This window comes from Lissotriton helveticus, chromosome 5_1 (assembly GCF_964261635.1).
Source record: "Lissotriton helveticus chromosome 5_1, aLisHel1.1, whole genome shotgun sequence".
NCBI classification, from domain to species: Eukaryota; Metazoa; Chordata; class Amphibia; order Caudata; family Salamandridae; genus Lissotriton; species Lissotriton helveticus.
In genome coordinates, this window is record NC_136065.1 from 375,669,082 (window position 1) to 375,694,952 (window position 25,871).

General features: G+C 45.7%; 1 protein-coding gene across 6 annotated transcripts in view; it reads left to right on the forward strand.

Annotated features, from left to right (window-relative positions):
- SPEN (spen family transcriptional repressor) overlaps positions 1-25,871 on the forward strand; it is a 451,658-nt gene that overhangs the window by 354,730 nt on the left and 71,057 nt on the right. For all 6 annotated transcript variants that reach the window (XM_078642529.1, XM_078642530.1, XM_078642531.1 and 3 more), the window contains one exon: positions 24,177-24,584. In XM_078642529.1, the coding sequence (XP_078498655.1) occupies positions 24,177-24,584 (408 nt within the window). The remainder of the gene's footprint in view (positions 1-24,176; positions 24,585-25,871) is intronic.

Here is a 25,871-nt window from a genome sequence, read left to right on the forward strand (position 1 = left end):
TTCTTTTCCAGCTCTGCCTTCGGGCCACGGTAGGCACTGAAGTGTTTTGAATGCCCCTCCACATCGTTAAGCCTTCCGGCTCAGGATCGAGTCGGCCTAAGTTGGGCGCCGAAACTTTCTGGCTTGAAGCCGAAGACTGCTTCGGAGCTGAAACCCTCCACGCCAAAATCAAAAACTGCTTCAGAACCCAAATCTTCTGCTCCGAAAAGTCATTCCACCCTGACACCGAAGTCCCCGGTGGCGAAACCGAAAAATGCTGTTTCGTAACTGCAGGATCACCTCCCTAATCGGACCCAAAACAAAAGGAACTTTACATTAATCCTGATACAGGACAACATCTTACTAAACTGCCTCAGAAGCGAAAACCTGAGTCAGAGGACATGCGTTACATGATTCCTTTAAAGAGGAAGGATATCGGTACTAACCCATCTTCTCCTCCTCCTCCACCATGTTTTCCTCCACATTCACCACCTCCTCCAGCATTAGAACATTTACTAGTAACACCAACTAAATCACAACCACCACAGCCGGGTGATAATGGAGATACTCAGTTACCTGTAGAATCCTTGAAAGACTACAATACTAATACACCTACAGACAATGACCCAGACCGTTACCCTGCAAAGCCTTCCTCTCCTGATGACAATGTAGGGTATTTGGAATTAATTGCTAGAGCTGCAGAACATCATGGGGTATAATTACACAAAGAATCCCTAGAGCCGTGATGCTCCATGTACCGCCCGTGGGCCGCATGCGGCCCTCCTGACCTTCACATGCCCCCAGCTGAATAACTGCACAGGGCTGCTGTGAACTTCAGAAAGCACTAAACATTTAAAAATACGTTGAATAAATGGGAACGCATTTATTTACAGGCTAAGTGAAGTAAAAGAAACGACTTAAGTGTCCTGCAAAACTTCATTTTTCAATACATTTGCAACACAAATGTGAACATATGATGTCTCTTCAATATACATAAAGTGTATTTCATTAACATGCAGAAGTGTTACTCCTTAGTACATCAAAATAGATAAGTGCATTCAGAAGTATTTTATTTAAAACGGATTGTTTAAAAAAAATTAGTGTAGAAATATTCATGCCTCCTCATACCCTCAATGCCAGTAGTGAATTAAGAGGCAAGTTACTTGCCACGTGAAACCCTCTGGGTTGCCAGAATTATTATACATAAGCAACATTATAGTTTATTAAATAAAACACAAGAGGTTTGTACAGCATATATCCTGAACTTATGTATCTCAAGGTGCTCTTATTTGTCATAATGAAGAAAATGGAGGCAAGGTAAAATTGGGCAACTGCCTGGGATCAAACAATTGGTTCAAGTGGGGAAGCCGAGATTGATCCTAGGTTTTCTGGTTTCACTTTGTGGAGTTCTGTTTCATTTCAATTCAATAATGAAGTTGCTTCCTTTTTACACTTGCCTCTCCCCCAAGGTAGCGATAGCGAGCTGAAAGGCTTACTCCAAGTTTCTGTAGAGGGATAGCAATTTGGATAGAGAATAAAAGCAATACAAAAGTATTGTCAAATCTATGACTGTTCTAGATACTAGGTGCTTAATTTGGAGGGCATTATGGAAAGAAACCCTCAAAATAACTAAATGACTCGCAAATCACACAATGTATGTAATTCGCTTCCCCTACGCCCACCTTAGCCCCCACTAAACCCCACTCCCACTGTGCTGCCATTCATGTGGCCCTCAGGCACACCACATACCATAGTTTGTGGCCCCTGGGGAAGTGTCCAAGACCACATTCTCAGACAATAATGCTGCCTCGTACAAAAGGCAACAATCAATCTTCCTCCACAAGAGGCTTCTTTAGAGGAGGATGCAGATGTAACCATAGCAAATGTAGGGGCAAGGGTTCCACAGCACGTAATTCCCCTTCCCCGCAGTGAATTACCTATCCTTCCCTGCGATCATTTAACACCTGTCGGGGACGTCTTCTACAGTTCCTCCCCATTTGACGGTCTAGAACTACAGACGAATGGGTGTTAGAAATTATCCAATTATCCAATATGGTTATTGCCTGGAGCTTACCACCAATCCTCCAAACATTCCACCTCGTTCTCACAAAATGTCACCAAAACATTTACACCTGCTCAAACCGGAAGCCCAGTCCCTCTTGCTAAAAGGAGCCATAAAGCCTGTACCGTTACAATATCCAGGATCAGACGTGTACTCCCTGTATTTTCTAATTCTCAAAAAGGACGGCTCCTTGAGACCTCTTCTAGACTTCAGAGAACTAGACCACTACATACTTTCAGAATATTTCCACATAGTGACACTTCAACAAGTGCTCTCACTTCTACAGCAGGGTGACTTTGTCTACTCTAGACTTAAAGGACGCATATTTCCACATTCCAGTTCACCGCACTCATCGCAAATATCTCAGATTAGCGATAGCGGATCAAAATTACCAATTCAAAGTACTACCGTTTGGAGTCACCACTGCTCCCAGAGTATTAACCAAATGCCTGGCAGTAGTGGCAGCTCATCTAAGGAGACCGCACATCCATGTCTTCCCATACCTGGATGACTGGCTCATCAAAGCCAGCACTTACCAAAAGTGTATCCAACACACTTTAGCCACAATTCAATTACTACACCAACTAGGGTTTACAGTGAACGTGTTGAAGTCCCATCGGCAGCCTTCCACCACACAGACTTATCTGGGTGCTACCATGGACACTCAAAGAGCTCTAGCCTCTCCCAATGCAGCCAGAATTCTTAGTATTCAGTCTCTTCTCCCTCAGTTTCAGCCTAGCCAATCATTACCAGCAAGAGTCTTCATGCAACTGCTAGGAATGATGACGTCTTGCATCCTGATCGTTCTCAATGCAAGACTTCATGTGTATCCCCTTCAAGAATTCTTAGCAAGTCAGTGGAACCAGTCGCAGGGTCAATTCTAGTGTTGGTAGAAGGCCACACCCATCTCTCTGCAGTGGTGAAACTCACAAAATGTATCAAAGGGGCGGCCCTTCATCGACCCTGTTCTAAAGACCATGCTAACAGCAGACTCTTTGCTCACTGGTTGGGGTGCTACCTTACACAGTTCAAGGATTGTGGAGTCTAAAGCACAAAAGTCTCTATATAAATCCCCAAAACTACTAGCAGGGGGTCTAGCTCTCAAAGCCTTTCAAATACACCTTGTAGGCAAAGCTGTCCTAGTCCGCACGGACAACATGACAGCTACGTACTATATACAAAAACAGGTGGAGGGGACACTCCAACTGTCGTACCTAGCACAAGCTATTTGGAAATGGGCTATAAACCACAAGATTTATTTCCTGGCAGAGCATCTTCCAGGAGTAAATAATAAGATTGCAGACCTTCTCAGCAGACAGAAGCTGCAAATCCACAAGTGGGAACTTCATCCTCCGGTTCTCCTCCCTTAGTTTCAGGAATGGGGATTTCCTCACATAGACCTGTTCATCACAGCCACAAACGCCCAAGCTTCACCACCAGGTTCCCACACCCACTCTCCAAAGACAGTGCCCTATGGATGAACTGGTCAGGTATATTTGCTTATGCTTTCCACTTCTCCAAATCATTCCGTTGGTAGTTCGGAAGCTCAGGCAAACATCCCTCAGTGTTTCTCATAGCTCCCACATGGGCACGTCAACCTTGGTTCACCACCCTGCTGGAGTGTTCAGTAGTTCCGCACCAAAAGGAGCATCTCACCTCCAGTCTCCTCACTCAGAACCATGGAGAAATCAGGCATTCAAATCCCAAATAACAACCTGGTGATCTGGCTCCTGAAATCATAGTTTGGTTATTTAAAATTATCACCAGACTGTATGAAAATCCTAAAATAGGCTAGAAAGCCTACTACTAGGGCATGTTATGCAGCAAAATGGAAATGGTTTGTTATCTATTGTAGCAATAACAATCCTCTTGATGCTTCTCTGCAGAACATAATCTGTTATCTGTTAGATTTACAGCAATCTGGACTAGCCTACACATCCATGCGCTTACATCTAGCAGCAGTAGCTGCATACTTACAAAATAGACAACACTTATTCCTATTCAGGGTACCAAAGCCTTTAAGGAAGGATTAAAAAGAGTGATACCACTAAGCATCCCACCTGCACCCGTATGGAACTTGAACATAGTCCTTACAAGGTTAATGGGTCCACCATGTGAAACAATGCACAGGTGTCAATTACAATTCCTCTCATGGAAGGTTGCTTTTCTCAACGCAGTCACTTTACTAAAGAGAGTTGGTGAACTGCAGGAATAAACTATACAAGAGCCCTTCTTTCAGATGCACAAAGACCGAGTGGTTCTTCGACCCAATCCTAAATTTCTTCCTAAAGTAGTTTCTGCTCTTCATATAAATCAATCAGTTGAGTTACCTGTGTTCTTTCCTCAACCCGATTCTGTAGCAGAATGAGCTTTACACACAGCATATGTTAGAAGAGCTCTACTATATTATGTAGAAAGAACAAAAGAATTCGGCAAAACAAAGCATCTTGTTGTTGCTTTCTCGCCACCACACAAAGGTAATCCCATAGCTAAATCAGGCATTGCAAAATGGATCGTGAAATGTATCCAGACATGTTATGTGAAAGAAAGAAGAACTTTAACCATGAGAGTTCATTCCACTGGCAAAATAGGGGCTGCTATGCCTTCTATGGAATCATTCCCCTAGCTGACACATGTAAGGCAGCAATATGGTCTACACTACACACATTCTCCAAGCACTATTGTGTAGATGTGTTAGCGAGGCAACAAGCTAATGTAGGCCAGGCAGTAATTAAAGCACTGTTTCAAACAACCACAACAAATACAGGTTAGCCACCGCTTTGTGAGTATACTGCTGTATAGTCTATGCAAAGTATGTGATCTACATTTCACATGCCTCGAACGGATAATGTTACCCAGTAAACATCTGTTCATGGCATGTAGAGCAGTAGATTCCCATGCGCCCACCCGTCTCCCCGGGTACCTGTAGTTGTTGCAGTGCTCACTTTACATACATATGCATGGACATCTCTAGTCTACACTTACCAACTCCATTTTTTGCCTCTGCGGGAAAACAATCTAATAATGGAATCTATGCCCATGTGTGCTATCACCGAAAGGAGGAGTCACCTTACCTCTTGACTGGAAAGACTTCTTTGAAGAAAAACAACTTGCAAACATCCGGACACAACACTGGATGGCAGGACTATGCAAAGCATGTTAATCTACAGCTCTACATGCCAAGAACAGATGCTTACTGGGTAAGTAACATTATCCTTTTGACCTCTGCTCCTGGCCATCCCTGTACCACTGGTGGTGCCGTTTTGGTACTCACCTGACCCTTGCTGATCCTTGATCCCGAAGAATGGAACTGTAAGTCGCATACTTTACTGTATAACTGCAGCATTGTTTTCCTCCATAGGATAACAATTGAACTCTTTGAAAATCGCACTGTCGACTTTTGAAACTGAAAAGTGTTTGTTCGAGGGATATGAGCTGCAGATTGTAAATTTAGCAATAGATCGCCACCTGGTGTTGGGCTGATCGCCACCTGGTGTTGGGCTCGGATGATTGCAGGTTGTTGTTGTCTTCTTGGAAGAGGTCTTTGTAGTCACGAGATAGGTGACTCCTCCCTTGGACAATACTGCGCATGGTCATCGACTCCATCCTCATTGTTTTTTCCGCCACTGGGTTCGGATGAGTTTTCCGCTCCGGCTAGAAAACACTTTTCTGCATTTTTGAAGCGTGAAACTTTAAATAAACTTCTTCGACATCGAACAGACTTTAGACATCACCAACTACATCCCGGTGCGTCGACGCGGGCCGTTGGGCCTATCGGCCCCGTACGGCCTACGCCTCATGGACAGAACTCCATTCAAGAGATGCCCGGCATGTCAAGCAAAATTCCCTCATAGCGACCATCACGAGGTTTGCAACCTCTGTGTCTCTCGCCAGAACACGACGAGCCGACCTGCACAGCCTGTGCCTCCTTCCGATCGAAGAAGACCATTCAGGATCGGAGGGCCCATCGACACGAGATGAGATCAGCACCAGCACCGGAGGCCATCTTTGAGGAGGAGATCGTCGAAGACGACATCTCCGCGGATGAAGATCCAATCGAAGATATCTCCGAGGACGAGTCTCCACTCGTCGCCGATGAAGACTCGCCTGATCGCCAGATCATATCGGAGGCAGAGGACTCGGACGATTCGATTCCATCTCGACAACCCGTGAGTATCTCTGCCCCTGCACGACACACACTACCCAAACAAAAGGCAACGATCGGCACTCCGCCCATGGGGCCCAGTCGAGACCGAAATTTACCCTCTAACGCCCTGCCTTCGGGCTCGGCTCCGAGGAAACCGACTATGCCTTCCGGTGCCTCGGCACCGAAAAAACCACATGTGCCAATTTCACCTCCTCCATTGGCACCGAAACATCCTTCAACAGCGATTGACTCGTCGACACCGAAGCCAAAATGCCCTTCGGTGCCCAGAGACAAAGACCCTTCGGCACTCGAACCAAAAGACACATCGGTGCCGAAGCCAAAGACAGCACCAGACCCGAAACCTTCCACTCCGAAACCTTCCGGTTCCAAAAACAAAGAAGGGAAGCCAGATTCCGGCGCCGCAGGCCCAGCAAAACCTGTTTCCACGCCGAAACTGCCAATATCGGTACCAAAGACTCCAGACAAACTTAAGACACCTTCGGCACCGAAAAAATTGCCACAGGACTCAATCACTCCTCCTAAGGCAAAGAACACTAAGCAACCTCAATCGGCACTGAAAAAATCGACGCCGAAGAAGATTATAGAGGAGAAAGATCTATTTAGACCAGATCCTAGACAGAAAAAAGTCCATATTAACCCAAAAACTGGACATGTTGAAGCAATTCCTTACAAAAAAAGGCCAGCAGACACACCACTTACACCTGTGGTTCCTGCCAAAAAGGATTGTGCAACTTCTCCAATGCACCCTTCCTCTCCTTCACCTTCTTCCTCTCCTATTAATCTATATATTGAACCTATAACTTCTCCTATCCAATCTCCTGCATCATCACACCACACTGACAAGGAGTATGATTTGGGTGGGGGGGATGATGTACCAGAGCCACATACATACCCTTTAGATGAGGATATCAACCCAGAATATCCCAAGGAAGACGATGCATATAATTTTGCACCAAACAATGCACCAGACATCTCTGATCCTCAGTACTACCCAACAAAACCCTCCCCTCCAGAGGATAGTATTGGGTTTAATCATTTACTAAACAGAGCTGCACTTTACCATGGGGTTTCTATGCACTCTGATGCCATTGAGGAGGACTTCTTATTAGACACTTTTGAACAGTCACAAAGGTCTACTCAAATATTACCCATAATCAAAGGAGTCATTAAACATGCTCCAGACATTTTTAAAGATTCAGTAAGGTGTAGAGTGTTAAATCCCAGAATAGAGAAGAAGTACAGACCAGCACCAGCTGATCCAGTATACATTAAGGGACATCTGCCATTAGACTCTTTGGTAGTGTCAAATGCACGTAAAAGAGCCAATTCTCAAACTTCTGGTGACACACCTCCGCCTGACAAAGAATCCAAGATTATTGATGCATCAGGGAAAAGAATTGCTGCACAAGCAACAAACATATGGCGCATAGCAAACACACATGCCTTACTCTCACGATACAACAGGGCTCATTACGACCAACTAGAAAAGTTAATGGAACACCTACCAGATCAATACAAGGATCAGGCAGCAGAGCTGTTACAAGAAGGCAAATTAATATCTAATGCCTCAGTTAAATGCGCACTAGATGTAGCTAACACAGCATCCAGAGCAGTTAACACTAGTAACACTAGTTATTAGATGTCATGCATGGTTACGCATTTCAGCTTTCAAACCAGAAGTACAAACTACCATCCTAAACCAGCCCTTCAATCAGAACCAACTGTTCGGGCCGGAAGTAGATAATACACTGGAAAAGATGAAAAAGGACACAGACACTGCTAAGTCTATGGGGTGCATTACAATCCACCCAAACTAGAGGTTCTTTTCGCCGCTCCTCTTATAGAGGAGGCTCCAAGCAAACCGGCGCAGATACCACATCATCTTTTAAAACACACACACAAACCTCCTCTAATAAAGGCTACTTTAGAGGAGGATACAGAGGCAATAACAAAAAGGGAAGAGGTAGAGGTAATAACAACAACCGCTCCTCTTCCACTCCCAACAGTGACTTCCCTCTGCCTCCCCTACAGCATTCCACTCCTGTGGGGGGCAGACTATCACAGTTCCTACCTGTCTGGAATTCCATCACAACAGACAAGTGGGTAAGACAGATTATCCAACATGGCTACTGCCTAGAACTCACGGCAACCCCCCCAAACATACCACCCAGGCAGCGTCCAATGTCCACAGAACACATAACTCTGCTTCAACAGGAAGTTCTAGCACTCCTAGAAAAAGATGCTATTCAAGTAGTTCCTCTACAAGAACAAGGAACAGGAGTCTACTCACTGTACTTCCTAATCCCCAAAAAGGACGGGACACTGAGACCAATTCTCGACCTCAGGCCCCTCAACCATTATATAAAATCAGATCATTTTCACATGATCACTTTACAAGTACTCCCATTGCTAGAACAGGGAGACTTCTTTCAACACTAGACCTAAAGGACGCCTACTTTCATGTGCCTATACATCCTGCGCACAGGAAGTATCTAAGATTTGTCATACAAGGACAACACTATCAGTTCAAAGTCCTTCCATTCGGGGTCACAACAGCACCACGAGTGTTTACAAAGTGCTTAGCAGTAGTAGCAGCACATCTCAGAAGACAACAGATACATGTCTTCCCTTACCTAGACGACTGGCTCATAAAGGCAAGATCGTTCAACCAGTGTGTACAACACATAAAACAAACAATTCAAACATTACACGACTTAGGGTTTACAATAAACTACATCAAGTCGCACCTAGAGCCTTCGCACGTTCATCAATATCTAGGAGCTACCATAAACACATCAGTAGCTCTAGCGTATCCCAGTCAAGCCAGGATTCAAAGTATTTAGAACTTAGTTTCCCTTTTTCAATGCCAACACTCTGTTCAAGCCCAAGTGTTCATGAAACTAATAGGCATGATGGCGTCTTGCATCTTCATAGTCCCTCACGCAAGACTGCAAATGCGCCCACTACAAGAATGTCTAGCACAACAGTGGAATCAGGCTCAAGGTCAGCTCACAGACCTGGTGTTGGTGGACAGCCGTACATATCGTTCTCTGCAATGGTGGAACACCAAAAACTTGACAAAGGGACGGCCGTTCCTAGACCCTATTCCACAGATAGTGCTCACGACAGATGCATCCCTCACAGGATGGGGAGCCCATCTCTTGCATTATACCACACAGGGCCAATGGAACAATCAACAGAAACAGTTACACATCAACCATTTAGAGCTGCTAGCAATTTTCCGAGCACTCAAAACCTTTCAAGTACAAAACAAGGCTGTTCTAATCCGGACGGACAATATGACAGCCATGCATTATGTACAAAAACAGGGGGGGACGCACTCTCTGCAACTGTCCCAACTTGCACAGACCATTTGGAGATGGGCCATCCCTCAAAACATACACCTGACAGTAGAACACCTTCCAGGAATTCACAATCCAATAGCAGATCTGTTGAGTCGTCAGTCACAACAGATTCACGAATAGGAGCTGCACCCACAAGTTCTCCAACCATTTTTCCAAAGGTGGGGGCATCCACAGATAGATCTGTTTGCCACCCACGAGAATGCGAAATGCCCAAGCTTCGCCGCCAGATTTCCACACCCGCAATTGGAAGGAAATGCGATATGGATGAACTGGTCAGGCAGATTAGCGTACGCTTTTCCGCCTCTCCCACTCATTCCACTAGTAGTACGCAAGCTCAGACAACAGTCTCTCAAACTTATACAGTGGCCCCCACATGGGCACGTCGGCCGTGGTTCACCACACTGCTGGATCTCTCACTGGTTCCACATCAAAAATTACGGCTCACGCCATCCCTGTTAACACAGAACCATGGAGAAATAAGACACCCAGACCCAAACCAACTGGATTTGGCGATCTGGCTCCTGAGGTCTTAGAGTTTGGTTACTTAAACCAACCACAAGACTGTATGAACATAATTAAAGAAGCTAGAAGACCCACTACCAGAGCATGTTATGCGGCCAAGTGGAAAAGATTTGCAATATACTGTAACAACAATAACATTGATCCACTGGATGTTTCCATCCAAAATATCATCTGCTACCTTCTACACCTACAAAGGTCCAACTTGGCTTATTCTTCCATACGCCGGCATTTAGCAGCAATTGTAGCCTATTTACAAAATAGACAGAATCTATCTCTCTTTAGAGTACCTGCAATTAAAGCATTTATGGAAGGATTAAAAAGAATAATCCCACCTATGTTACCACCTGCACCAGTATGGAACTTATACGTGGTCCTTACAAGATTTATGGATCCCCCTTTTGAGCCTTTACACAAGTGTGAACTGCAATTGCTAACATGGAAAACTGCCTTCCTTGTTGCCATTACCTCTCTCAGAAGAGTGAGTGAAATACAAGCATTCACAATAGAAGAACCATTTTTTCAAATACACCCTAACAAAGTGGTTCTTAGACCCAATCCAAAATTCCTGCCAAAAGTCATTACTCCTTTTCACCTCAACCAATCAGTAGAGTTGCCAGTGTTTTTTCAAAAACCGGACTCTGTTGCAGAAAGAGCTCTACACACCGTAGATGTTAGAAGAGCTCTACTATACTACACAGACAGTACAAAATCCTTCAGAAAAACAAAACCACTATTTGTATCTTTCTCTCCCCCACACAAAGGCAATCCCATCTCTAAAGGAGGAATTGCCAGATGGATTGTAAAGTGTATTCAAATATGCTATCAAAAAGCGAAACGTACACTAACAGTTCCCCCCAGAGCGCACTCCACTCGCAAACTAGGAGCCTCTATTGCTTTCTTAGGAAACATACCATTAGAGGACATATGCAAAGCAGCAACATGGTCTACAATACACACCTTCACTAAACACTATTGTGTTTTTGTGCAAGCCAAGCAGCAAGCTGCAGTAGGCCAAGCTGTACTTAAAACACTATTTCAGTATGCTGCAACGGATACAAGCGACCCCCGCTAGGGAAGACACTGCTGCACAATCGTTGCTAAATGTACAATCTGCAGCTCATATGCCTCGAACGGAATATGCTACTTACCAGTATGCATCTGTTCTTGGCATGTAGAGCTGCAGAGATGTACATGCCCTCCCGCCTCCCCGGGACTTGTATCCGTTCCAGTACTCATCTTACTTAGATGCACACGCATGGACATCCTTTTCTCTTTTCTTCTACTAACTCCATCATTTCCCATCATGGCGAAAAATAATCTGAGGATGGAGTCGATGACCATGCGCAGTATTGTCCAAGGTAGGAGTCACCTATCTCATGACTACAAAGACTTCTTCCAAGAAGACAACAACAACCTGCAATCATCCGAGCCCAACACCAGGTGGCGATCTATTGCTAAATGTACTACTCTGCAGCTCTACATGCCAAGAACAGATGCATACTGGTAAGTTGCATATTCCTTATTTGAATACGTACTTACCTTATTACGAAGATCTTGGTACAAACAAAGCTTATTTTTTATAAATTTGGTGTGGATCTCCTTTTTGAGTTGTCAGTTATTGGTCACGTGTGTGCAATAAATGTCTTGCTCTCTTCTGTGTAAGGCCTAAGGCTGCTTGACCACACTATCACTAATAGAGCATCTTAGGTTTGCTTTGGGCCATGTACACTTCTGGGGGAATCTTTGGACTCTACAAGGTATAAATACCTAGTGGTATATTATATACAGAGCCAGCTTCCTACAAGGGGTGACTTACATAGAGCACGTAGTGTATTTTGGCATTGCACACAGGGAGTGGGCCGTGTTGTGTTTTAGAAATGGTTTGCACCATTTCACACATCCTGCAATGGCAATCTGTATGTAGTTTGTGTGTTGTTCCCTTAGGGTGGCATAATGCATGCTGCAGCCCTTAGGGATCGTCTTTAGTACCCAAGCCCTGGGTACCAGGGGTACCATTTGCCAGGGACTTACGACGTGCTCAAATCCTTGCCAGTTGGGTTACAATTAACATTTGTATAATTTTAGTGAAAGAGCACTGGTCCCTGGTTATCAGGGTCCCAGTGCACTTCCAATCAAAAGCATCCTTACTAGTGAGGTGAAAGTGGGGGTGACCATGTCAAAAATAGGCACTTTCCTGAAGGAATGAATGAATGAATTATGGATTTGTAGAGCGCAACTAAACCCATAGGCATCAAGGTGCTAAAAGATGGTACAACTGTTTGAGAAGAGGTGGGCAGATCACAGGTAAGCTTCTCAGAAGAGCCAGGTCTTGAGTGCTTTGCGGAAAAGGGCATGAGAAGCAAGACCCTTGAGGTCGTCAGGGAGCGTGTTCCACAGTATGGGTGCGAGGGAACGGAAGGCCCTTCCACCCCATCTGACCTTGAAGACTCTGGGGACAGTCAGGAGATTTTTGTTGGCCCAACGAAGAGCCCTGCCGGGGACATAATGGGACACAAGGGAACGAATGTCTTCGGCCCAGTCCCGTTTAGGGCGCGATGCGTAAAGCAGAGGGCCTTAAAGTTAATCCTGGCCTGCATGGGGAGCCAGTGCAAGTTCCTCCTGATGGCAGAGCCTGACGAGCGCTTCGGGGCATCTATGACAAAACGGGCCGCTGCATTTTGCACGATCTGAAGGCGTTGGACCAAGCCGTTGTTAATACCTAGATATAGTTCATTGCAGTAGTCCAGCCGGGAGGCTACAAGAGCCAACGCGACCTGTTTGCGAGCTTCTAGGGGGAGATAGTGGGTGATTTTTCTTAAAATCCTTAGGACGCCACAGCAGGTAGAGACTGTCCTGCACTTGTGTGCTCTTTATATCACAATTTCTGGTCATATTCTAATGCATGAGTGGACGTTCAAGTGAGACTAGTGTTCTGTAAAGCAATTTGCATAATTATGCTGTCCAAATTCATATCTTTGAGGGTAGGTACTCCTTTACAGTAACACATATTGTAACTTTATGAATCTAGGAAAATTCCTTACTGGTAACAGGAAAGTTACTTTTCGATAACAGTAGCTCTCCAGTGAGGATTACTCCCATGTTAATGAGTGGCCTATCCAGAAAAATGGTGCCAGGGGACTGATCTGCTGCAGCCAAAATGCCACTCCCTGTCAAACGGCCTTTAAATGATGTAGTTACCAGATTTGGTGAGCATTGCTGTTTTGATTGATTTTTTCTTGATTTTGTATTTTAAATATTTGAGAAAAGTAGGAGGTAAAAAATAGACTCATTAAATAACTTTTCTTCAAAGGTCCCCAGAGAAGCTAGGCATGATTCCTTGCTGAATAACTATTGTTACAGCTAGGTAATGTTTCCTACTGTCATTTTAGTGGTAAAGCTGTGACAAATGCCAGCTTAAATATTTCCTATACAAGTGAGGTTGGATGCTGTCACAGAACATTCTTTCACCTTATAGTTTTCTGTGTGCATCTTTAGTCTAACATCTGTTCTGGCTACCCATACAAATTCCTGCTCTTTGAAGAAATAGTACTGATGTTAACACTCAGTTTGTGTTTTATGTGTTATGCTGTATCTGACCACCCCTACCTACTCCTAGAGAAAGACTTAAGTGTCTTACTCTAGACAGTCAAGTGCCCAGAGGTTTTGCCACCCCCCACTAGTGTTTTGGTCTGGAACTCTCCCTGTATGGTGGTCCTTTTTTTTCTTCTTTTTTTTGTTTTGGCATTCAACTGTCCTCACCATTTGGTGCACAGTCCAACCTCTCCTGATGTCAGACGCCCCTCCCTGGAAATCCCAACGCGTGGCCACCATCTTCAGATTCTTTTTTTCGCTGTTGGGTCTTGAAGCTGAGCTGAACACTCCAATCTTCAACAGAAGGATACATCTAAGGTTCATTGAAAGCAAACTCGAAGTTCCAGAGGTACAAAAACATCGATAAAGCAATAGGAAAGAGATCTGACTTAGGGGGGATTCCAGCCTGTTTTCAACAGAGAAGTAAGAGAGGACAAGGTTAACCGGCGAAGGACGACAGGAGAATAAATGGAGAGGCAGGCCCACTGCTCTAAGTGACATTGATATCCCACCCTTCCGCTTCTGCAATGGAGTGTCACCTCAAGTTTGCTCAGAAAGACAATTAAGTGTGCAACCTTTGCCTCCTGCGAGACCACAGCTCCAAGCACTGTGAGGCCTGTGCAGAATTCAAGCACTAAGTACAAGGGTAAAGGCAAGGCAAGGCAAGCACACTGTGCCACGCAGAGGCAGAAAGAAACTCTGTTCCTTGTAGACCTCTGATTGAGTAGCAAGGAGGACAGCAACACCGAAGGAGTTGAGGGAGAGGGCTCGGACGTCAAAACAGTCATCGATTGTCAAGCAGGAACACAGGAAAGACCAAAAAAAGCTACCGCAAGCAACACTAAAGAATCCGTGTTTGCGTGTCTCTATCTGGCATTAGAGACCCAAAAGTTGCCTTGGTGCTGACGGTCTCACTGCCCGAACGCAAGCAGATGTTGAAAGAACCCCTCAGGTACCACACCAAGGACATCCCATGTTAACTTTCCACTGAAAAGACGCAGGCGTCGAAGGATGACCAATGTCAAGAAAAAACTAAGGCGGTAGTCTAAACACATCAAAGGCCTCGGCGCCGAAAAAGAGACAGCCTCACTATGCCGAAGAGCAAGCGACCAAGCGGAAGAAAAGATGACTCCAGGCCAAAATGTCAGCGTTCCTCCAAAAAAAGGATTTTGATGCAATACACGTAAGAGGTGAATGACCTGGGGAACTTGGAACCTTCAATGACTCCAGAGTCACAGGAGATATTCTACGAGGAAGAGAATCCAGAGTCCCAAAGCCTGTTTCTGGGAAAATAAGGGTCCAGGACTCGAGGGCCAATGACCACTGAATACTACATACCTGTCAAGGCCTTTGCCTCAAGACTATATCGTAATGAACAACCAGATAATAAAGAGAGAAGCAGACCAGTATGAGGTCCACTTGCAGGAGGACAAGTGTCAGACATGTGTTTTACTAGTCATTGGAACCCTCACAGAGTAAGAGCCAGTATTTACCCATGCTCCAGAGCATTCCAGAGCAAGAACCCTTTTAAAAAAACACAAAACATTTTGAAAACAAAACTACGAGTCGGTAACACTGTCGATAGTTTGATCTGGGATATTTACTTTCGCCTCAATCCCACTGTTCCCAATAGTGATCAACAAATGCAGACAATCACTGGTGACTTTGATGCTCATCGTCCCCCAGTGGGCGAGACAAACCTGGTTCTTAGACAAAAATATGCAGAGACTACCAGCGTCACAAGACCTGCTTTTCATTCAAAGGGGGAAGATTCTCCACCCAGAACTCAAATGCAGAGTCAAGCTGTATGACTCCTGTAGAGGTGGAGTTCGGACATCCTGGACTCCCCTAAAAAGCAATGGTTGACTTAAAGGAAGCAGGTAGACTGACCACAAGGAAAGGCTACACAGCCAAATGAGAGAGATACACAAGGTGGTGCCAGAGATCTGGCCTTTTTCAGGGCAATGCACGGGACAATACAGTTATCAGACGCCTTGCATCTAGACAGCATGCTAACATTTTCATCAATAAAGTTACACATAGAAGCAATACTGACCTAGACAAGGGGCTAAATAGGGAAAAGCTTCTTCACTACACCAGTGATCAAAATATTTCTGGAAGGGGGCCAAAAGAATAGTCCCATTAAGGAGTGCACCTACACAGAACCTAAACTTGGTTTTGACACAAACAATGAAAGACACATGTGACCAACTGCACAGGGCCACCTTAATTTCTAATTGCAATGGCATCGCTCCATAGAGTAAGCAAACTGCAGTATTGCTCTACTTATGCTCCAAGTAACTTGTTGCTCAACTGTTTGATTGACCGGGTCGAGATATCACGGCCTATATTCCTTGTATGAAACTCAATAAAGTCTGTAAAAAAAAAAAAGAGTAAGTAAACTGCAGACAAAATACAGGATGCAAATACTCAAGGATGGAGTGGTCATGAGGACCAACCGTCCGTTCCTAACAAAGATCATATCTCACTTCCACAAAAATCAGACAATTCAAATACCAAGTTTTTTCAAATAGCTGAATACTCTGGCAGAAAGAGCACTGCATACTCTAGGCGCTTGGCAGGATAAGCGTTCTATAGAGAGAACAACGCCAATCCCTAAAGGGAAGCAGTTCTTTGTATCATTCACAGACAACAATAAAGGGAAACCGGTCACCAAGATCACCATTGTAAGGTGGATAACTGAGACAATTCAAATATGTCACAATAAACTTGTCATATAGCAAGAGACTAAACGAAGAGCGCAATAGACACGAAAGAAAGGAGCTACAATAGCTTTCTTAGCAAATGTTCCGAAAAACAACATTTATGACAGCCACATGGTAGTCAGTATACACATTCACAAAACACTACTGTACGACAGATGGAACATCAAAGCAAAAGTAGGGCAGAGAGTACTAAAGCATTTGTTTACAAGCTCAATCTCCTCTACAGCCCAGCCACCACAGTGAAGAGAACACTATGAAATCAGTTTCACAGTATGCAAATCAAGAAAAGATTCACACTGGAAAACAAAATGGTTTCTTACCTGAAGGAGTAATTCTCTTCCAGGGGATCCTCATCAATATCATAAGCACTGAATATTCCCGCCCATGTGCGGGACCGCGGAAACAATATAAAAATATATATGGAAAAACATATATCTCGCTCCACATATATGTATGTACATATATTATTTTTCCTCATAACAATGCAGCCCCAAAACTGAGGCTAAACAATGTAATCACTCATACATGCACTGAAATTAGCAAGGAAATAAAAAACACATTAGGTCCAATAGCCCTTGAACTTTGTGTTTTAATGAGTAAAAGCACTCATAAATCCTGAGAATTGCTAATAAATAGACATTGTTAGCCACAGGCTGCATTGAAAAGCAATAACATAGAAAATAAAAGCATTTTCAACAAAAACTGGCACCGTGCCTTTAAGGCAGCCATGACCCCAGGCTTCCCATCATGCCTCAGGGGTGACAGGTCAGTTGTTCTTTCCGGCTCCTTCTGTCAGGACCCTGGTTTAACAGCTCCCACCTTTTTTTGACTTTCTGGCAGAAATTCTTGGTGTTTTTCTTCAATTTTTGATTTCACTCGACGGTTTTTGACCTTAGAGAGATACTACTGCCTTTTTTGAGTTTCAAAAAAGGTTAATTTGTCAAAATGCCTTCGCTTTTTGACCCCTGCCCTTCCTGTGGGAAGAAGGCTAGGGCTGATACACATCCTGTGTGTATCCTCCGTCTCCCTGAGACACATTCTGCAGAAAAATGTGAACACTGCAAGACTTTGTCAAGGAGAACCCTCAAAGATAGAGAAAGAATTTGAATTTATGGTCTTTCAGAGAGAGGTAGGTCTCCTAAGAGGCAGAAAAAGCGAAGGACGCGATCGACGTCGAGAGATGTCCCGACTTGCTCTCCTTCGGCGTCTGGATCGGCGTCAAAGTTGCCGACGACGAGCCACCTTCCTTCGACGACGAAGACTTCAGCATCAAGAGTCAGGGTAACTCCGCTGCTGTCAACCGGGCAGCGTCGAGAGAGAGTTCTCCGTTTGCGCATAGGAGCTCGACGTCGAGACAGCTGCCGTCGAAGACTCATATCCAGTCTTCGACGTCGCAGCTTCCTCCGTCGTCGCACAGCCAGCGGCGTTCGGCGTCGAGGCATCCTCCGTCGGCATCCAGTCATCGACGCTCGACGTCGAGGCATCCTCCGTCTGCGTCCAGTCATCGACGCTCGACGTCGAGGCATCCTCCATCGCCAAGACATCAGCGCTGGACGTCGAGGCATTCATCGGAGTCCAGTCATAGGCGATCAGCGTCGAGACACCCTCCGTCGGCGATCGGCATCAAGAAGGCCTCCGTCGATGTCACCTCACCGGCATTCGACGTCGAAGCATATGTCGTCGGGACAAGTCTCTCCAGCATGATCCCAGAGGACAGAGTCTCCGCAGAGAGTTTGTCAACCCTTGGCACAGTCTCAACCAGCAGTGTCGCAGCAGACCAAGACGTTGAGTTTGCCAACTCCGTCTCGAGGTCATGGGCCTCAGTCGCAGGGGTCTCCAAGATCGGCTTCAGCAGCGGAAGGAGAGGAGAATCTGTCTTAGGGGGGACTATCTAGATCAATGGAGCGCTCTCCAGTGAGCATGAGCCATCCTGCTAAGCGGAAGAGAGCTTTAGAGGATCGTGGTTCTCGGAGTTAAACAAGATCCCCTTCGCCTCCTGTGAGCCTTTCTTTATCCTCGTCAGGCTCTTCTCACCATCATTCTCCAGGTATGGTCATTTATTCATCCGGCAGTGAGAGATCAAGGCATTCCCCTGCACGTTCGCTGCATGGGCAAAAGGATGTAACACCTCCTGCACGTTCACCAGCGAGAGACAACGCACAGAAGTCACCTTCCATCAGGCTGTCTCCAAGATGGAATAGGCCTCATCATCACTGGGCTCCAGACAAAGAAACAGCGGCCAGGATGCAAGAATACAGGCCGGTTCCTAGACCCAGAGACAGATCACGCTCCCAGGTGTGTTCTAGCAGGCGAAGAACCAGATCTAGGAGCAGGAGAAGGGAACAAAGATCCCCAACTACATCTTCTCCTACCCGCTCGCATAGAGATTACTCGCCTCCTTTAACGGACACTCCTCCATCAAGGATATCCCCAATTGATGACATCTTCACTTTTCAGGACATTCTGGGCAGAGGATCTCTGAAACTGGGAGTGCCCTTGACAGCTCCCCAGATCAAGACCTCGGTGATCTTTGAAACCCTGCATCACAGGTCTGCACCCAAGCCTCTGTTGCCTTTGGTGCCTGGGATTATAGAGCCAGTGATGGAGGTATTCCTCACTCCAGCAACGATAAAGACTGCTCCGGCGAGGATTCTCAAAAAGTACCGCTCGCCAGAGGAGGATCTGTTCCTAAGGGCTGATCCTCCCACAGACTCAGTCATCATCGCAGTGACAAAAAAGTCCGGTGTGGTAGCCTCCTCCTCCACAGTACCTCCGGATAAGAAGAGCAAGTCACAGGATTCGTAGGGAAGACGAGTCTGTAATACTGCAGCCTCGTTTCTCAAGGTGTCCAATGCGGAAGCCCTTTTGGGGCGTTATGATCGGTCCCTGTGGGATTCCCTGCAGCGTTTTGTGGAGAAAATCTCGCAGGAAGACCGTAAAGACTTTGACGAGATTCTCTTGGAAGGCAGCCAAGTCTCAAATCAAGTCATTAGTGCCGCAGCGGACGGAGCTACCCTCGCAGCTCATGACTATGCGCATGGAATATCTGCAAGGAGATCCTCGTGGTTGCGTCTCACAGCTTTGAAACCAAAGGCCCAAGCTTGGATCTTGAACTTGCCTTTTTCAGGAACTTCATTGTTTGGGGCAAGTACTGATGAGGAAATGCAGCGCATGAAGGCAGAGTTGGACACTCTCAAGGCCGTAGGGCTTGAGAAAAAGGAGTTCAAAAAGAAATATCGCTTCTACAACAAGGGCTCTTCTGAACAGCTGGTTCAAAACCCTCACTGGTAGAAGAGTCAAGACCAGCAAGGACAGCAGAAGGCTCAGTTCAGAGGCAGGCGTAATTCCAGAAGAGGAGGGAATCCGCGCCATGGCAACAATTCCAACAAAGCCCAGTCCAAGCAATGAGTCCTTCCTTCCCCCAGCGCTGTCGACCACTCCAGTGGGGGGAAGCATCGCGCATCACATGGCAGAGTGGCAAGCCATTAAGAAAGACCGTTGGGTGTTGACTACGCTTCAGAATGGATACGGTCTTCGTTTTCATCGTTTGCCTCCTTCAGTTCCTCCAATGCCAACATCAAATCATCAACTACACCTTTTAAAAAAGGAAGTAGCTACACTCCTCAAAAAGTCAGCTATGAAGAGGGTGCCAATGTCTCAAAGGGGGAAAGGAGTGTACTCACGATATTTTCTGGTCAGAAAAAAGGGCCAAAAGGCAGAATACACACCCATTCTGGACTTGAGAACACTCAACCTGCATGTCAAAAAAGAAATGTTTTGCATGTTGGCGCTGCACCAAATATATCCACATCTCCGGAGGGGAGATTGGATGTGTTTGCTGGACCTACAAGATGCGTACTTTCATGTCCCAATACACCTCAAGCACAGGAGTTTTTTTCGGTTCCGGGTGGGGACCTCCCACTACCAGTTCAAAGTCCTTCCGTTTGTGTTGAAGTCGGATCCCCGGTTGTTCACGAAGTGTGTTGCGGTAGTATCGGCTGCACTACGCCGCAGGGGGTCTTCGTGTACCCATACCTGGACGATCCGCTGTTGAAAGGTCCTTCCCCAGACAGTGTAAGAAGTCAATTCCAGACCTGCATCCAGCTCGGTCAGTGGCTGGGACTACATGTCAACCTTAACAAGTCAGTCTCTCAGCCCACCCAGAAGATTCACTTCCTAGGAGCTCTGCTAGACTCCGAGGTAGGAAAAGTGTTTACTTCGGAGGAGAGACACTGTTCTATAACTCAGAAGTGTCAGCTGGTACTTCGCAACAAGGCTCAGAAAGTGCGGAAAATTGCCTCCCTGCTAGGGTCGATGGCATCATGCATTTTCCTGGTCCCGAATGCCAGACTTCGGATGCATCCTCTTCAGCAGGATCTGGTGGACAAATGGGATCAGCAGTCAGCTCGCTGGGACGACCAGATTACTCTGTCCGAAGCAGCTTGAGCTTCCATTCCGTGGTGAACAAAGAAGCAGAATATGCAGGTGGGAGTTCTGTTCCATCAACCTCCTCCTGCACAGACGTTGATCACAGATGCTTCTCTGCAAGGCTGGGGCGCTCACATGGGTCAGCTCCAAGTGCAGGGTCTGTGGTATTCCAAAGAAAGTACCTACCACATTAACATGTTAGAGTTGAGAGCAGTCCACCTAGCCCTCAAAGCGTTCCTTCCCTCGCTTCAAGAAGCTTCAGTATTAGTACAGACAAACAACACCACCACAATGTACTACCTAAACAAGCAGGGGGAAACACGCTCAAGGACTCTTTCATTGGAAGCCCAACGCATCTGGCATTGGCTTCTGGCTCGCAAGTTGTCTGTCACAGCAGTCCACCTCCCAGGAGAACAGAATGTGAGGGCGGACGCACTAAGCCTGCATTTCGAAGACAGGGAAACCTGGACTCAACGACGCAGTAGTAGAAAACATCTTCCAGTCTTGGGGTGGTCCCACCTAGATCTGTTCGCGGACGACGAAAACACCAAATGCCGAGACTTCGCCTCAAGGTTTTACCGACCAGGATCGAAAGGGAATGCCCTTTTGATAGACTGGTCAGGGGAATTTGTGTACGCCTTTCCACCCCTTCCGTTGATCCCGAAGGTGGTGAGCAAGCTGACACACTCGTGCACAACGATGATCCTCATTGCCCCCGACTGGCCGAGGCAATGGTGGTACACGGACCTGCTTCACCTGTCAGTGACTCCTCACATGAGGGTGCCATGCAGGCCGGACCTGTTATCCAAGATGAACGGGAGGATTCATCATCCCAACCTTCCGTCACTGAGCTTGGCAGCATGGCTCCTGAGGTCATACAATACGGCCATCTAGGACTGCCTCAGGACTGCATGTCCATCCTAAAAGAGGCGAGACGTCCTTCCACAAGACATTCTTATGCAATAAATGGAAATGCTTCTATATGTGGTGTATGCAAAATGGTCATAATCCTATTAAGAGTCCGGAAGAAGCAGTTCTTCCCTATTTATTGTATCTGGCTAAGGCAGGTTTAAAGGTTAATTCTATTAAGGTGCATTTAGCTGCTATAACAGCTTATAGGTGGTCACCTTCTCAACCTTCTTTTTTACAGTTGCCAGCTGCAAAGGACTTCCTGCAAGGGTTGAAAAAAGTCTACCCTCCAGTGCGTCCTCTTTCTCCTCCCTGGGAGCTGAACCTGGTGCTATCTAAGCTAATGGATCCTCCTTTTGAACCCATTCATAAAGCTACTTTGCAGCACCTTTCCTGGAAAGCTGCTTTTTTGGTGGCAATCACGTCAGCTCATAGGGTGAGCGAGATCCAAGCTCTGTTCCAAGGAACCCTATACTGTATTTCATTTGAATAGAGTCGTACTAAGGACACATCCGTCTTTTCTTCCTAAAGTGGTGTCAGATTTCCATGTCAATCGGACCATTTCTCTGCCTACTTTCTTTCCCAATCCCTCTACTCCAGCTGAGAGGGCTTTGCATTCTTTGGACCTGAAAAGGGTCTTAAAATTCTATCTGGATAGGTCCAAGTCTATACGTCAGTCTGATCAACTATTTGTTAACTATGGATCGATCAGAACAGGTCATGCAGCCTCGAAACGTTCTATTTCAAGATGGATCGTTTCGTGTATCAAGCTTGCTTACCAGTTGGCGCAGAAGACTCTCGGATTTTCTCCCAAGGCGTATTCCACCAGGGGTAGAGCTGCGACTGCGGCTTTTCTCCATAATGTGCCCATGTCTGAGATCTTTGAGGCGGCGACCTGGAGGTCCGTCCATACATTTACCAGACATTAGTCTTGATTCTGACACTAGAGCAGATACCCAGGTAGGCCAGGCCTCCTTGCGGAATCTGTTTAACAGCTGAATTCTTGGCTGTTATGATTGGTTTTTGGTTGGGTCATGTACTTCTCATTTACCTGCAGGTGGTCGATGGGCTTGCTATTCTATTCAGTGCTTAAGACTATTGATGAGGATCCCCTGGAAGAGAAGGATAAGTTACTTACCTGTAATCCTAGTTCTCTTCCAGGGGTATCCTCATCAAAGTCATAAGCAACCCACCGCCTCCCCAGGTAAATGAGATTTGTACGTCTCCTTATGGTTGAGCCCTGACTTCAGGGTTATGCAAAGAACAACTGACCTAACTGTCACCCCTGAGGTATGATGGGAAGCCTGGGGTCATGGCTGCCTTAAAGGCACGGTGCCAGTTTTTGTTGAAAATGCTTTCATTTTCTATGTTACTGCTTTTCAATGCAGCCTGTGGCTAACAATATCTATTTATTAGCAATTCTCAGGATTTAGGAGTGTTTTTACTCATTAAAACACAAGGTTCAAGGGCTATTAGACCTAATGTGTTTATTTCCTTGCTAATTTCAGTGCATGTATGAGTGATTACATTGTTTATCCTTAGTTTTGGGTCTACATTGTTCTGAGAAAAAATAATATATGTACATACATATATGTGGAGCGAGATATATATGTTTTTCCATATATATTTTTATATTGTTTCCGAGGTCCCGCACATGGGCGGGAATATTCAGTGCTTATGACTTTGATGAGGATACCCCTGGAAGAGAACTAGTATTACAGGTAGGTAACTTATCCTTTCATACCTTGAAAAATGTTCTGGATTTACATGCGGCCCACTCTCCTCCCCAGGTAATTGATTTGTAAACACGTGTCTTAAAGTACAACAAAGAGGAAGCCCATTGGACATCAAAAAGAGAGGGTCGCTGGGGGAGGTGAATCTCAAGATGGTGGCCACACATCGAGGCTTTCAAGGAGGGCGTCTGACATCAGGAGAGGTTATACTGAGCCCCAAATGATGAGGACAGTCGACACCCAACACCAATAAAAAAGAGTAGGGACCACTGAAGAAGAGGAGAGTTCTGGACTCAATTACTAGATGGTGGAATCATGCACAGCATGCAAATCTAGAAAATTCTTCAAGGTGCAAAACTACTCCTTCCTAGCCATTTCGTTGCTCCTTCATTATCAAGTTAGAGTTCACGAACACTGCTGATCCTGGTATACCAGTAGAAAGCAACAGGACCCACCTCAGAAATTGTTCAGTGATGACTGATATACTCAAACCCCAATAAACACAGTCTCTCAGTAATTCAGGGCAATAGGCAAAGTAGACTATTGTATTCTGTATTATGTTATTCAAAGTGAGCATCACGCTTTGTGTTTGTTTGATGAACCTGTCATTGTTTTTAGGACCCTGGTGTCATTGTTGACATGATTATGAAAACAACCGTAGGTATAACCTTACTTTCTCCTTCAATCATGCAGGGTCTATCTGAAGGGGATCACGCACACTGTACTCAGCCGGTACGCAGTAAAACACCTCAGATATCACAGGACTTGAAAGCAGCCCCATCAGCAATAGAACAGCCACATCACCAATCTGTCAACCGACACATAGGACAGATGGAGACGCACATACAGCACCTTCAGCGGACCCAGGTGGAAACGGTTCAGACATCATACCCCTCACCAGGTGCTATACCTATCAAGCAAGACCTGTCATCCATTCACCAAACTCAGGCAGGCCCAAAACAGCCATTATTTGTTGCAAATCCTTCTCTTCCCAGTGCCCCTCCAGGAATGTGTCGCTCGGAACACCATTCTGTTCTTAAACAGGACCCAGCCGTTCATGCTGTTTCTCAAAAGCAAGTGGACATGATGGAGCTTCTGGCGGTAAGCATGGGTACATTATCTCAAACAAGCGTATTACTCTTTTGGTAAAGATTATACTTGATGCTTACTTGAGGTAAGTCTAGGTAGACAATTGAATGTAGTCCTGTATTAATCTTTTTTCAGTGTTAATTGCATTGCTATATTGAGTACTCCCTGAGCAACCACATGGAGCTAATTGGCATTAGAGCTGTACAGGACACTTGCCCTGCTTTATTTTAATTTAATTTCGTATGAGAAAAGTCTGAACCAGAAGATTAGGTCTAAATTATGTTCGTAGTATGTGTAGCCGTAGATACACATGCTCTGCATACTCCTGCAATCTAGTGTTTGATTTGGATGTTTGTTTTTGGTCAAGGAAATCTTTTGAAACAGTATGATGTGACTGCCCTTAGTTGGCAATGAGCATGAGCACCAACTCCATTATTAGATCTTTTTTTTCTTCTCTGCTATCTGGTTCAGATGCGTACCAACGGTGCTACCAGACTCTACATCTTCAATGTTCGCTGCTTCAGGGCCACACTATCAGATCCTATACTCCAGTCACCATGAAGGCTTTCTATATTGACAACTGTCCCTTTCCTGCTCTCTTGAAGCACTTTAGAGACTGTACCAGAGAACAGGTCCCCAATTTCCTGAGCACCCTCACCCCTTCAGGCCTCCACTTGTCTTACATCATCGATTCCAGAGAATGTAGAAGCGTAGAGGGTGATTGAACAGATGCCTTTCAGGAAAAGCTCTCTCCGCGACAAATACCCCATGGCCGATCTCCACAAGGTCTGTAATTTGACTCCTCCATAATCCTGACTGTGCTAGGTGTTCTTTCTGCTTGCCCTTTAGGTGCAAGAAGAGCTGTCGCCAATGGAGGGACAAACCCTGGGTGCACATCAGTATGCCGTGGTCGATTGAAGATATGCCGGACTTCTTTGGCAAAGCCGACCCCCTCAAAGTTGAAGAAGACGCCAAGTGTCCAATCCCAGCCAAGAGGTCATTAATTCCAGCTCTCTTCCGAACCGGAAGAAGAGGGTGATGAAGATGCTGAGTTCACTTCTGTCAACACTAGCCCTTGAATTAAGTCGACCCCGAAAGCTGTGAGTATAGTTGAAGGTGAAGCTCTTTATTCTGCACCGAGCGGGAGCACCATTCCCAAAGGGGTCTGGCATTAAGCCCCGTGCACAAGTCACTCCCACCTCTAGGTCCTATGCTTCCTTCAGGCTCCAGTTGGTACGGAGGCAAGACATCGAAGCTGGGAATGGATTCAGCCTGAGGTCCAACCCCTTAAACAGTAGA